The sequence below is a fragment of the Vespula vulgaris genome, chromosome 3, assembly GCF_905475345.1.
Source record: "Vespula vulgaris chromosome 3, iyVesVulg1.1, whole genome shotgun sequence".
Lineage (NCBI taxonomy): Eukaryota > Metazoa > Arthropoda > Insecta > Hymenoptera > Vespidae > Vespula > Vespula vulgaris.
The window spans coordinates 1,493,058-1,507,325 of NC_066588.1; the positions used below are offsets into that span (position 1 = coordinate 1,493,058).

Below are 14,268 nucleotides of genomic sequence, written 5' to 3' on the forward strand. Positions count from 1 at the left end.
CTAACAATATATATTAATTAAAGAACGTACAAATTATATCGGCATTTATTTAGTGTTTAATAATCATACAACTTAATTTTATTCGATTTAATTTTATTTTTACATTAGGTATTAAAAATAAAATAGTAATGGGAATAAAAATTTTAAACAAAATATTTTTTTATTCTTACAATTTATTAATACAAATAAAAGATGTATTACATGAAAGAAATGTTTGAATTTTGTAAATATAATTATTTTAAATATAAAAATATCATTATACGTAACAATAAACATATAAATATATCACATATAAAATACAAATTTGACATGTAACATGTTCACATTATTATATTTATTAAGATATAAAACAAAATTATTAATTCTTGTAATAATACTCATATTGTTATAATACGCAAATGCATGTGTAAGTGTACATTGATAAAAAAATTATCTAAATTTTATAATAAAAATATATTTTTCCCTTCAGTTTTATTAAGTTTATTAATTAATATATAATTAATTATGATTAATAGATATGTAATTAAATATGATTATAATAATTTTTCAATCAATGTCCATTATATAATATTCTTGATCGATTTGTGAAAAGTGCATATACTTTTTGACGTTAACAAACATAAATCAATATTTTCATTGCGTCACAATATTATATCAGATATTTGAGAATATCATTTCAGAGATGAATAAGCATTTTCCTATCCGAATCGTAGGAACATGTAACTTTGCGAACAAGTTACAAAATATGCGTATCATTTATATATATTATATTCTACAACTGGATAAGAAGACATAGGATGCTTTTAATTAAGGAAGATTTTCAAATTCATAATTTTCCAATATTATTAAAGAATATTATATTATTTTTCCTTCATCACCAAACTTTACTAATAAACGGCCAAACTGGCTTGGAAAATATAGTTTCTTTTTGTCATTGTGACTACAGTACCACAGCGCCATATGATTGTATAGAAATACAAGATTTGCAACAAAAAATATCTGCAAAATTTTATTTCTAGAATACTTTCAATTCGTTAAATTGGTAACTTTTTATGGATATCATTTAATATATTCAAAAATATTTTAAGTTAGTAGCACTGACTGCAACATCTTAAAATTAAAAAGAGTATAAATAAAAATAGTGAATCTGAATAATCTAAGATTCATAAATGTAACTATTGTACATTATTTCGTATAAAATAAAAATTTTACGATTCTTCAAAAAAATTTATTATTCATAATTAACAGGTGAGTGTTTCAAACTCATTTATTTTGTGATATCGCTATAAAAATATGGGTACATGAGTATTTGTTCTTGCACTTTACAGTTAGGTTTTCTTCATCTTACATTATAAATATTTAAAAAAGAAACAGATATTATTCGCAACAACAATCACAGACATAACCAACAAAAATTTGATAATAATTGATATATAAGAACTTTGGTTAATTACCTAAATGGTGACACTTTGGACAATTTATAAAAGTTCAAATTATATGAATGCTAATAATATGAATGCATTTATCGTGAGATGGAATTCAATAGTAATAAACCATTAAGATTTATTGCGAGCTTAAAAAAGCTTTTTGCAATGCAAAGAAAATAAGAATGTATTTTGAATTACAATAATAATTTCATAGCAAAGTCGTCATAAATGTATTAAGATTACATGTAAAATGACATCAACAGTTTGGCTTAGTATTGGTGGTACTTTCCACCGTACATTGATGTTTATGTTAAAATTAGGATGGAAATCAAGATATCGTCTACCTGTATTAATTATTGTAGCTTTTGTTGCCTTGGATATCAGTATGCAATTGGAAATTGCATTAGAGCATGAAAATGGTACAGAACACCATGCCCATTTGTAATTTCAAATGATCTTCTTTATTTAAATTAATTGGATGTTAAAGAATAATATGCATGTCATATGATTCATATGATTATTATTTAGTTTAATATACTTTATAATAATACTGTGTATTTTGTATTGTTAAAAATACAAAGATATATAAATTATAAATTAATTATATACTCAAGATAAAAAGGCATTCCAGTCTTGCTTAATTAGATAGATGATATTTCAAATTCTATTCTAACAATTGCTTTGTTTTTTCTATGACATGTATGATTTTAAATTATTGAATCTATTTTTTACGCTAAATGATTGCTATTGGACTTATAGTTATTATTAAATAATATAGATGACAATTTGTGAAAGAGAGCATAAACAATGTATAAATTAATTAACTATTATATTATACAAATATGTAATATAATTAATAATCAGTTTCATTATCTGTATAAAATATTACTTTATTATAATACGTTATTATAAAATATTTACGATATATATATATATAAATATAAATATCGTCTAATAAAATTACTAAAAAGTTTATATTGAATACATATTGATTATGTATAATGTACACCAAATTTATAAATTTTAATTATCCACTATATCAATGTCAGATATGCTATTTATATTTTCGTGTTTGTAGGTAATTTATATATGATATAGATAAAATTGACAAAGAAAGCTCTCACAAAGAAATATTATATTACATATAATGAAAACCAATTGATATGTCTTGCATTCAATATTATACATATAATGTATTCGATTATTTAATATCAATTTTTAAGAAATAATACGCCGAATTAATTAGTATTAGTTAAATAAGTTATAAATATAAGTATAGTCGATATAAAGTTTTGTTTTATCAATATGTTAATATTATAAATATCATTATATCAATTTAATATTTATTTTTTGTTATATAATGTAAGCAATATTATCTGTTTTTTTTTTATTCAAACAATAATCATACATTATATATGAACCATATACGTAGTCTCTACTCCTTATCCTCAAGAAATTTATTTTCCATAGGTTGGCAATATTGATTAAATATATATACAATTTATAATATATTTGCACAATATTTCAACAAATATATTCATTGAAATGTAAATTTTGCTTAAAGGTTATTTAACAATAAAGTTAGTTTGTTTAATGTATTGTTACTATATCGTAAATCAAATTTGACGGGATAGTTCAGTTTGTTTTTTTTTCCAAATTTAAATTATATCAGATGTTTTAATACGATTTGTAGATTTTACGAGATTCTTTTTCTATTGTTGCTTTTATGTATATATATATATATTAATATATTTTGAGATATATACGATATATATGTTAATAGGTTAGAATTGTGCATCGTACAATATGATAGCGTGTAAGTACTATCGTCAGGGCAATTGTCGTTATGGACAATATTGTCAATATGAACATTTTAATGCTTTTGGTAAGTAAAAAATTGTAATTTCTTTTTAAATTTATTTTCAATTATAAAATTAATTTTTTTTTTCTTTTTTTTTCTTATAGGAAATGTCAACAATGAAGATGATATTACAGCGTAAGTGGCAGAAAAAAGAACATTTTGTCTTATATTGTATATATCTTTTATGAAATATTTTAATGAAAATTAATATAATATTAGGGTTGTTGTTGCACGTGAAGTACTTATTGCAGAAAGGGGTGGTCAATGGTTATTATCTTGTTTCGCCCCTTTCAAAGAGCGACCTCATATACCTGGCATGGAGGATGTATCACCTGAAGAAGTTAGATGGGAAATGTATCAAGCACAAAAAAATGGCGTTGTTGAACAGGCAGTAAGTAAATTAATTTATTGATTGCTTACAAATCTAGAAATATTAGTTCTAACATACATCTTCTTTTTTTTTTTTTTTTTTTTTTTTTATTTGAAGAAACTTCGTTTTCAACAACTATGTCAGGATATGAAAGCAAAACGCGATGCTTTAAAAAATCCTACACAAGAAACTATAGATATGTTAGTAAGTAATATTATTAATTATCTTATAATTATATAATTATATTAAAGAATTCGTAAACGGATTATGGATATTTATAAAACTATATATCCTTATAAAAAATATAAGCTTGGATATTTTTTTTATTATTGGACACATAATATTTATATAAACATACATAATCTAATCATACATTATAGACACTTATTAATTAAAAATATTTTTTCTTTTTTTCTTTGTTTTTTTTTTTTAAGAAAAAAATTTTAGGGAATGGCCATAAGACTGGGACAACAAATAATACATCTAAATTTTCTTTTGCGTCTTCACAAATCTTAATCTTAAATCTTCCAAATAGTACTACAACTACTAATGTGTTTGGTACTAAACCATTTGTAAGTCAAAATAACGCATTTGGTAACAGTTTTGGTTCTTCAAATAATCCATCTCCGTTTGCAAGAACAAACAACTCAACATCATTATTTGGTGGTAACTCAACTTTTGGCAACAACACATTGACATTTCCTAATGTAACTAATTCAAGTTCAGTATTTGGTAATACTCCAAATACTTCTGTATTTGGCAATGGACAAAATAATCAAACATTTGGTACAGTTGCGCTACAGAATAATTCTATTTTTGGTGGTGCACCTACGCAAACAGTATTTGGTCAATCTAGTAATTTTGGTACTACCACTCAAACCACAAACGTTTTTGCTAGACCAAGTATATCACAGACAACAACATCAGTATTTGATAGTGGAACAGTACCTTCTAATTCTTTATTTTACACACCTCAATCAAATACGTCCTTGTTTGGTGAAAATAAACCATCTACTACTGGTCCATTTGGGGAATCTTCCGCTATACAAACATCAAATTCCATTTTTGGATCAACTACATCATCAGGAAATTTATCCACTAATTCAACAAGTATTTTTGGACAGCCAAAAACTACTACGGCATTTGGTGGTGCACTAGTATTTGGAGGAAATGGATCATTTCAAAACAATTCTGGTCCATCAATTTTTGGAGGTCAAACATTTAACAAAGATGCACAAGTGCCTAGTGACAACATTTTTGGTAGATTTATTACATCATCGAACTTTGGTACTGCAAGTCCAGGAACTAATGTCTTCACAAAAACTACGAGTAATATAGGTCTCTTTGGAGTTTCTCAAAATACTCCACCTATTATTCCAGCAACAAATACAACTTCATTTGCTTCAACAGCAACTACAACTAGTATTCCTTTTGGTACAGTAAACTCACAAATTGATCCTAAGAATACATATGCCATTGCAAGACCGACATTTGGTATAACAAATACAAGTAGCCCATTAAGTAATACAGTTACTTCACCTACCATACAGTTTGGAGCGACAACAGGAACAAACTTTAGTGGTACCACGAATATATCATCTCCTTTTACTATACCTACATTTGGAGGCTTTACTTCTTCCTTTATGCAAACGAACACAACAGTTACAACTACTACAACAAATCCATTTATCTCACAACAAACTAATTCACCTTTCAATGGTGCAGTTCAAAATCCAAATGGCACAGTAAATGAATCACTTGTTACAAATCAATCCAATGAAAAATCACCGTTTACATTTGCACAAAAAAATACTATCATTGATGATACTGTTTACTCTGAAGAAGTACATTTAACTGATGATGAAAAGACTATGTATTTGGCAGACCAATTTATAATTGGTAAAATACCACTGAAACCTCCATGTGAAAGTATGAGGTAGTTGTAACTATGTGTATATTTATAAGTATGTAAACATGTGTATTATAAATATTTGTGTAAAAAATCACATCAATTCGCTATTACATTTTTATAAAATAACGTAATTATGCTAGTTCTTAAAAACATTAATTGTAATTTACTTTAATTAAAATAAAAATAAACAATGAAATAAATATAACTAATTACTGCATATTATGTAATATCATGTGATATGTATCAAAAGTGTTTTATAAGTTTTGTAATGTAATTCGCTTTAATAGAATCTTGAATAATAAATTTTATATATTGATATTTTTTGAATGGAAATAATTGTAATGATAAATAAAAAAAAATTGAATAAATCACCAATTTATATTTATTATATAAAATGATGTTTAGACATATATATATATATATATATTGTTTTTCTTATTCATGATATTATTTCAACAAATATTTAAGCAGTAAAGGAAACAAATTTCGTATTTCTCCTGAATAATTTGTTAATTTAATTTTTGTCTATATTATTATTTACATATATACATTTGTACTTGATAAAATAATGTTGATTAATTAATACTAAACTATAAACATTATTATACATTTTTATAATGAATTACTCCTGATGGCGGTAACGGCGGTGGTGGAGGAGGTGGAGGAGCTGGACCAGTAGAAGCAGAACGAGATGTAACAGAAGTAACGTCGTTACTAAACTGCATAGTTTCTGAAACCTAAAAAGAAGGTTTTTGCAATATAGAATTAAGATTAATTTAAAAAAATTTCTTTCTTAAGAATAGGCATCAAATGCCATTTCCTTATATAATACATAACTATATTAGATATGTAAAATTTATTCCTCTTATTTTCACTTTGACTGTTAAACTTAAAAATTTTTTAGAAAATATATAAATATGCTTATTACGAAATAAAATAATCATTAATCCTCTAACCTGAGGTAAGTGACATAAAGAATTTGTGTAATTTATTCGTTGTGCATAGGATACAGATCCATGATTAGATAGTTGAGTTGGACCAGGTGGAATACCACTTGTAGGTTTGTATCCAGTTATCTAGAAAGTAAACAAAATATATTTGCAAGTTCTAATGCACTTATTATTTCATAACAAATTAAAATATAATGTTAGCTTACTTTGTCATTCATTTCAGGAAAAATTGTACTTAAATTAAAATTGGTAAGGCTGGTTCCAGATGGATGATGAGACATGGTCACTGAATTACTTGTGACAACTCGAACTCTGGGAATATTTGGATTTACAGAAAAACCAGCAGGTGTTATTGTAGGCACATTTTGATTCCCAGCAACAGGTGGTGGTGGAGGTGGTGGTAGACTATTTACAGCCTTTGTATACATGTTTGTTTGTGGATGATTTTGATAAAGAGAATTTGCATGTGGCAAAGGTGGTAAAAATGAATTTGATTGATGATAATCTTCTAGAGGTGAATTCATATTAGCAAGAGGGAATTCAATATTTTGTATTGTCCCCTCTAAACCTTTTCTTTTTCCCTTTTTTGCAGTTGATGCATAGGAGCGTTTATCACAGTTCTGATGTTTTCCATAATTTTGATGTTTTTGTGGAGTTGCACTTGTAGATACATTAATTGTTGAAGTGGTAGAAGTAGATGCTGCTGTTGTTATTGCTGTATTTGGTAGCAGAAAAGCATTTACCTCCATATAATCCGTATTTTCATGCAATGGCATCATATAACTGCTAGATGTATTTGGTATGCTAGTTATAAAAGTTGAAGTGGGATAGATATTAGCATTTGACGAATATGTATAAGAATTAAAATTCTGATTAACCATTTGCCCATATCCTGTATTGTCATCTGTATTTGAAAAATAATTAAGTGGCATCACTGCATCAGTGGTTGGTAGGCTACTTTGGAATTTATTTTGTGAATGACTAGAAACAAGCTTTATGGATGTGTGCTTATCTTGATGATTAGCATCATTGATATTAGAATTTGAACTAATTAACGCTTCTGCTGTATAGTTGCTTTTACAATTTCTACTTCTCCAATAAGCATTGTTTTGTTGATATTTTTGTTGATGTTGATAAGCTTGCTCTGTGAACGTAAGACTCGATGTTTTTTGTTCTTCGTGTCTTTGATGAAGTTGCTCATTTGTTGGAGTTTGTTTTCGAATATCTATTTGTCGTTTGTTATTACCTCTAGGACTTACATTATTTTTTCTTTGATGCTTTCTATTTGTTTGTTGCTGTTGTTGCTGTTGTTGTTGCTGCTGTTGTTGTTGCTGTTGCTGCTGCTGCTGTTGTTGTTGTTGATGATGATGAGGATGTTGATGTTGATGTGGATGATGATGGTGTAAATGATAATGTTGTTGTTGTGTTTTTTCTGCCTTTTCTTGTTCTACTAGCTGACTTACTGATAAAAAAGAGGACCCTTGTGCCGAATGTGGAACACTTTGTGTACTCAAAACTGTGTGAAAATCTCGTCCAAGGACATTTTCTTCTTTATCTCTAATCAATTCTTTATTCTGTTCTATCAATATTCTTGGTGGTACTTGTCCAAGTAAAAAGTTTTGTTTTTCCGATACGTTTGTTCCTAAGTCCAAATCACTTACTAATGTTGATAATGTAGAAGAAACAGCATGTTGATCTATAGCTTTTATACTCTGTTGTCCAAGATTCTGTTCTACATTATGAACAGCATTTTTTGTTGGTGACCAGGGAAAAGGTTGCTCCTCTGAATAAAATGCCTCAGTGGGTCTTTTTTGCTCACTTTGCAACATTGACAAATTGGAAAAACTATGTGCTGCAACATCATAATTATTGTAAAATTGATTTGGAGTACTTTGATTATAAGATGGCGTTTGGGTAAAAAGATTATTTTGACAAAATTCCAATTCTTTACCAATTGGTGGAAAAATAATATCTGTGATACTTGTGTTATGTTTAAATTCTGGTGTCATCATCCAATTTACTGGAGCTCTAATTGTATGTTGTTGTTGATTATTTTTTAATTTGTTGCTACTTTGTTGTTGCTGTCTGTGTTTATTCACGTCGCTATTGTAAGTAGTACTTCCCTGTTGTAGGGAAGGAACTTGAGTTTGATTTAAAAGTTGATATCTATGCTGACCATGTTGTTGTATTTTATCAACATATTTAAAATTAGCTCCAACATAAGTTTCAATGGAATACTTCAATTGTGTACTAATTTCTGGTACATCAAAATTAATATGTGAGTCATAGCTTGATATTGGATATGTTGATTTATCCTGTTTAGCAGATAAGCTTTGATGATTTTTTTGTCCATGTTGTTGTGATGCTTGTTGTGTTTGTTCACTTATATTGGAATATTCTGTTTGTATATAATCTGAATTTATTTCATATTTTGATTTACTTTTATTCTCAGTACTAAATTTGTAATCATTATTATTTGATGTTTGAGTCTGATTTTGCAAACGATTTTGTTTTGTTGTTGATGATGATGCAGTAGATTGTACGTTTCTATTTTTTGCAGCATCTACAAAGGGTTTTTGTGTGTCCACATCTGTTTTCATTCTTAATTTATCAATGCCACTCACATTTGGATGAGTTGAATAAGTATCGGTTGTTAGAACATCAGAAAAGCCTGAATTTTCTTTGTGCAAAGGGACATAGTTATAATTTTCACAAATCGTTTTTCCATCTGTATTATCATTTGGATGGGATCCCTGTTCAAATTGTGGATTATTATTACCACATCCACCAACTGGTGAAAATGTTGTCCATGAAAGGATACTGAAATTGGATGAATTATGAGCAACTGTTGTCATTGATTTTGTATGATTATCTGTAATAGTACTCTGTTCATAATTCGATGTTGCTACAAAGGAAGGCATTTGTTGTTGAGTATAAAGCAATGTAGGTGTATCTTGAATAAGAGATTTACTTGTTATAGTATTGGTTGTATTAGTATTCACTTTTTTAATATCTTTATTAGAAAAAGGAGTATAATTTGAAGTGTTATGTTTTTCTTGAAACATTGTAACAACATTTGGATTTACATCAGTTTGATCTGGTTGTGTACTTATTGTTGATTTTACTCCATATGAAAATGTTTGTCCGAATGGATCAATATCGACTTTTTTCGTAGATACATAATTCGTATCGCGTCTTTCATCGGAATGTTCTTGCTGTTTCGATCCTAAGACAGTATTTAATTTTGTGCCTTGTTCTATGTTGTTATTGTTCTCATTATTGGAATCTTTATTTAATTTCGTATAACTTTGATTATGAGATGAACGCTCATTTTCATTTCCTGAAGAATATGATATAGAATTTTTGCATGGTAAATTTTTGGTCTGATCCTTACAGTATTCAGTATGAGAATGTTGATCCATATGATCTTTCTGATGAATATCAAATGTCTGTTGTGAATTATGTGATACATCAATGCAATTTGATTCTTTTGTATGTGTATTATAGACAGGTTGCATTCCCTGAGAAGAAAGAATTGGAGTTGATGGATCCTTTGTATGTGCTGGATAATTCTGTTGCAAATTTTGAGATGGTGTAGGAAGTGACTCGTGAACTTCAGCATAATCAAGACGATGATTAGGTACCAATGCAGTATCAATGAGAGATTCTTTATTCTGAGCTACATAAGCTGCATGCTGACGTTCTTGCGAATCTTTATCTTTTATTTGTGGTGCATAATCAGTTTGTAAAGACCCCAAACTTGTAGATGATGAAGTAGTTGTGGTTGTAATATTGTTGAGGCAAGAGGCAAGTGACATCTGAGATATATCACTCATGATATTTCGCGATGATCCAATGTTACCTGAATCTTCTGCTGTAGATGTATCCATAAAAGTAGACGTATTTTGTTGCAATGTTCTTTGGTTGCTATTTGCTATAGTTGGATAATTTGGCAAAAAACTTTGTGTGTCAGAGTACTGAACATTATTATAATCTGAAGTTCGTATAGCAGGATTTCTGTCAATACTTTTATTTATTATCGAAGTGGCAGTGATATGTGCCTGAGATACTGCATTTTCAGTTGCAATAGATTCTGTGTTATTCTGAAATACTGTAGTTGTCTGCTTCTGACAATCTTTATTTGTACAAGTAGTATTTGATGTAACTGGTGATGAATTTACATTAGAATATGTAGAAGATGCATGAGAAAAAGTATTTGTTAAATCAGCCGATTTTTCTAAAACTGATGGTAATGTAGATTGTATCATTTTGTATGGCTCTTTAAGTGTTTCCTCACTTACGATCTTTGGTACAACTCTTGTTGTCGATGTACAGACAATGGGAAGCATAATTTCCGAATGAATATTCACGCTTGTAGACGTAACAATATCTTTCTTGTTCTCACATGTCGGTTTTAAACATTTCTCAGTTACTGTTTCAAACATTGGAGATGTTGATACTCTAACTTTGAAGCTATTTGGTTCCATACTACCAATTTGTAAAAGCATAGGTGGTGTTTGACTATGATATTTAAAGTCTTCTTTCATTTCTTCATCAAGAACTTCAGTTTTTCCATTTAAAGATGACACTAATGGAAATGCCATTAAGAAAGCTGCTGTAGGTGATATTGACTCAGTATTATGTGAATTAGAAGGTACTTGTAGAGAAGCAAATATATCATTTGATAAATCAGAATGAAGTGCTTCTGTTCTGCTATTAATTGGAATGAAACTATTATCTGCATTGTATGGTAAACATTTGGATATATCTTCTTTTGATGATCTAACTAATTTTATATCATCATTCTGTATATTTACAGAATTTAATGAAGTTGATGTTGTTATTGCTGATGTTTGAATAATGGCTGTACTCGCTTCAGGTTTCATTGCTGTGGTTGTATTTGTATCCAAATTTAAAATAATCTTGTTACTTTCTAAATTTACTGTTCCTTCCAACATTTCAGGGCCTTTGGCATTTACACGTAAAAGACTATCGAATTGTGTACCTAAATTACATACTTCTTTTATTCTTTCTGATTCTACTGCACTTTGTACTGTTTCAGCAACTTCAGGTAAGGTGGATTTTGCATTTGAAGATTCTTTAGTATTGACGATTTTTTCTACTTCGTTGTCTACAGGGATATCATATCCAGTTGTAGGTGAAGTTGACATCATTGCATCATTTGCTCCACTTAATTCAGAAGAAGTATTGCTTGGAGAACCTTGTGGCGATATAATTTTATTTTGTACAGGTTTTTCTTCATTATGTGAATAATTCGAATTCATATTAACTATTGGTTCAGAAGGATCAGGAATATTTTCAATGGCTGTGTTATTAGGTGATAATGAATTTGAATTTGTAATATTTGATTCTGTAATTATTTCACCATGTTTCGTCACAGACGTATGATTTTTTTCTTGGATTTCATTTGAATTTTCTCCAATTTTTTCTATGACATGCTTCAAGCTTTCAATAGATTTGCATGTTGCTGTAAAATTCGTAATACTCGAACTAGATACCGTTGTAATATCTATATCATCTCCTTTTCGTTTTTTATCTTCAGGTTCATCAGAAGATATATTTTCAATGCTTAAACATCGTTTATATGGTACTTTCTCAGTAGACATATTATCGCTAAAACACTGAGTGCTCTTCTCTTTGACAATTTTTTCTGTTGTTGCTTCTTCTGTAAGCGACGTATTTTTAATATTTTTGACATTATTTTTATTAATTTTAGATTTTCCTTCAGATTCTTTTCGGTTAGAGCTTTCTTTAAATTTATCTACTTTTTCTTTATGAATTGCTGGAATAGGAACTTTGTAAGTCATAGTTGTTTTAGTAACTTCTTTTCCTTTTGGTAAAATACCTTTATGACCACCTATTCGTGTAGAATTAATTATATTTTTTACATTAGACGCCCAATTTTGCGAATCTACAACCAAATTTGATCTAATGTTCGACATTGTATTTAAAGTAACCTTCTGCATGGTATTTATAACACCCTGCTTTCGAATAGAAACCACAGAATTTTGTACATGATTTGTTAAAGGCTGCATGACAATCATTTGACTTTGCTGAGCATTACTAAGAATTATTGGATTTACTGATTGTGGTTGTGTATTGACTATTATATTGGATGTTAAAGAAGTCATAGGTGTTACTAAAGGTACCAATTTTCCACCTGATAAAATTAAAGTGTTTGGTGTTAAATTTGTTACAGAATTATTTATACATATGGATGAAGGCTTCTTAGCATCTTTTATTTTGGATTTCTTTTTAACTTTTTTCCGGTTTTCTATTTTTCGTATAGCTGTAAGAATATATATTATTTTATTATAAAAGAAAAATGATTTAAAATTATATACAAACACATATCATTACCATTTTTTATAGTCTGTCTGTTGTTTCCAAAACTTTTGGAAATTTCACCTAGATTATAAAAATTACTTATAAAAATGTCTCCATATCGAAATTTTATTTATATTATAAAAAATTACCTTTTTCAATTTGAACATTATTCTCTCTGCATTCAATTTGTGAATCATTGCCTAAATTATTTGATTCATTATCTTTATTATTCACACAATTCAAACGATTTTCCTGATTTTCAATAGATGAATTTTTAGAAATATTGGATTCATCCAAAACTTTTTTTGAAGATGTTTGGGATGGAGATTTTTTATTTAAAGGCACTTTACTGTCTGCAGATTTTTCTTTCTTTTTCTCAGAAGCTTTTTCTAAAAAATATTAGAGATTTTTTAAGATTCTAAATAAAATATAATACAAAAAATAATAATAATAATAATAATTCGTATATTATGTACCTTTTGTAAAATATTTTTCTACATCTTCTACATTAATCTTGTTCGACCATTTTAATGGAGATATCCTTTCTAAAGCTGGTTCTGCAGGTACAGATATTCCAGCTTCTTGAAGCAAAGTTGAAAGTAATTGTGTTCGTGAAAATAGTAGCGTTACAAGTTTTTTCAAACGTGCTAGTTCTTCTTCTATAGAAAAAATAAAAGATAATATCTATTTTTAACTCGACAACATTTTTATACAATAGTACTATAATTATACTTATACGTACTGTGAGCTTCCGATGCATGAGCAAAGAATAATTCTTCTGTACGAACATGAAGATCTTTGATATATTTGGATGCATGAATCAATATATCAACTTTGTTGCGCTTGCGACCCTCTTGATGTGGAGGTAAGAGATCTGCTAAGGTCTTGAAGTATGTATTCATTCGTTTTCGTCTGTCTCGCTCCCATGTTTTAGCTTTGCTAAAACAATTATTAATCTGAAGAACAACTTTGTTTGACTATCAATAAAAATTAATTTCTAAATTCTTGTAAATTATTAACACATAATTTCAATATTCATTGCTAGTTTATGACGCTGTTAATTTTCCATATAATTTCCTGCGGAGCAAGAAACGAAACTTTTTTTGATATATAGAATGGTTAGATTGAAACTTGACAGAAACTTACGTGTTTTCTTTTCGAGGCATAATTTATCTTCTTGACATCGTTTAATAAAAATGACGCACCTTGGGAAGCGTCAAAATATCACTTATTATCCACATTATGACTTCAAATAAATTTATTTTGAAACTTCGACATCTCGATACTTGAGCTGGCCCCAGATGGGCTCCAACCGGTTTTACATTCTACTCCATTCTTTTGACCGTAAGACCCAAGATTTCAGATCGAAGTTTCAGATGGCAGTACAATTCACGAATGTG

At 28.3% G+C, this 14,268-nt stretch overlaps 2 protein-coding genes across 7 annotated transcripts; one reads left to right on the forward strand and one right to left on the reverse strand.

Moving 5' to 3' along the window:
- Positions 1–1,070: 1,070 nt before the first annotated feature.
- Positions 1,071–5,919, forward strand: LOC127062518 (nuclear pore complex protein DDB_G0274915-like). Of its 4 annotated transcripts, none has more exons than XM_050990907.1 (6): positions 1,071–1,248; positions 3,211–3,312; positions 3,393–3,423; positions 3,508–3,679; positions 3,776–3,862; positions 4,093–5,918. In XM_050990907.1, exons 2-6 carry the CDS (start codon positions 3,234–3,236, stop codon positions 5,596–5,598), a joined length of 1,875 nt encoding a protein of 624 aa, XP_050846864.1. In that variant the 5' UTR covers positions 1,071–1,248; positions 3,211–3,233; the 3' UTR covers positions 5,599–5,918. The 4 variants fall into 4 exon arrangements, with proteins under 4 accessions (XP_050846864.1, XP_050846863.1, XP_050846865.1 ...); XM_050990906.1 differs by lacking the exon at positions 1,071–1,248 and adding an exon at positions 2,887–3,007; XM_050990908.1 differs by lacking the exon at positions 1,071–1,248 and adding an exon at positions 2,956–2,974 and having other exon boundaries at positions 4,093–5,919.
- Positions 5,920–6,061: 142 nt separating this feature from the next.
- Positions 6,062–14,210, reverse strand: LOC127062515 (bromodomain-containing protein DDB_G0280777-like). 3 transcript variants are annotated; one of them, XM_050990898.1, is made up of 8 exons: positions 14,015–14,210; positions 13,611–13,802; positions 13,345–13,527; positions 13,018–13,257; positions 12,902–12,949; positions 6,727–12,830; positions 6,527–6,646; positions 6,062–6,307 (listed from the first exon to the last, which is right to left on the reverse strand). In XM_050990898.1, the coding sequence occupies exons 2-8, from the start codon at positions 13,768–13,770 to the stop codon at positions 6,173–6,175; spliced, it is 6,990 nt and encodes a 2,329-aa protein (XP_050846855.1). In that variant the 5' UTR covers positions 13,771–13,802; positions 14,015–14,210; the 3' UTR covers positions 6,062–6,172. The 3 variants fall into 3 exon arrangements, with proteins under 3 accessions (XP_050846855.1, XP_050846853.1, XP_050846854.1); XM_050990896.1 differs by having other exon boundaries at positions 13,611–13,807; XM_050990897.1 differs by having other exon boundaries at positions 13,611–13,824.
- Between the last annotated feature and the right edge of the window lie 58 nt (positions 14,211–14,268).

Bases quoted from the DNA above. Each gene is read 5' to 3' on its own strand.
- LOC127062518 (XM_050990907.1), top strand. From the start codon at position 3,234: ATGATAGCGTGTAAGTACTATCGTCAGGGCAATTGTCGTTATGGACAA. The intron at 3,313-3,392 runs GTAAGTAAAAAA...TTTTTCTTATAG, and splicing joins TGAACATTTTAATGCTTTTG to GAAATGTCAACAATGAAGAT. The intron at 3,424-3,507 runs GTAAGTGGCAGA...ATATAATATTAG, and splicing joins AATGAAGATGATATTACAGC to GGTTGTTGTTGCACGTGAAG.
- LOC127062515 (XM_050990896.1), bottom strand. From the start codon at position 14,034: ATGCCTCGAAAAGAAAACAC. The intron at 13,808-14,014 runs GTAAGTTTCTGT...TAATTGTTTTAG, and splicing joins ATGCCTCGAAAAGAAAACAC to CAAAGCTAAAACATGGGAGC. The intron at 12,831-12,901 runs GTAATGATATGT...ATATTCTTACAG, and splicing joins CAGACAGACTATAAAAAATG to CTATACGAAAAATAGAAAAC.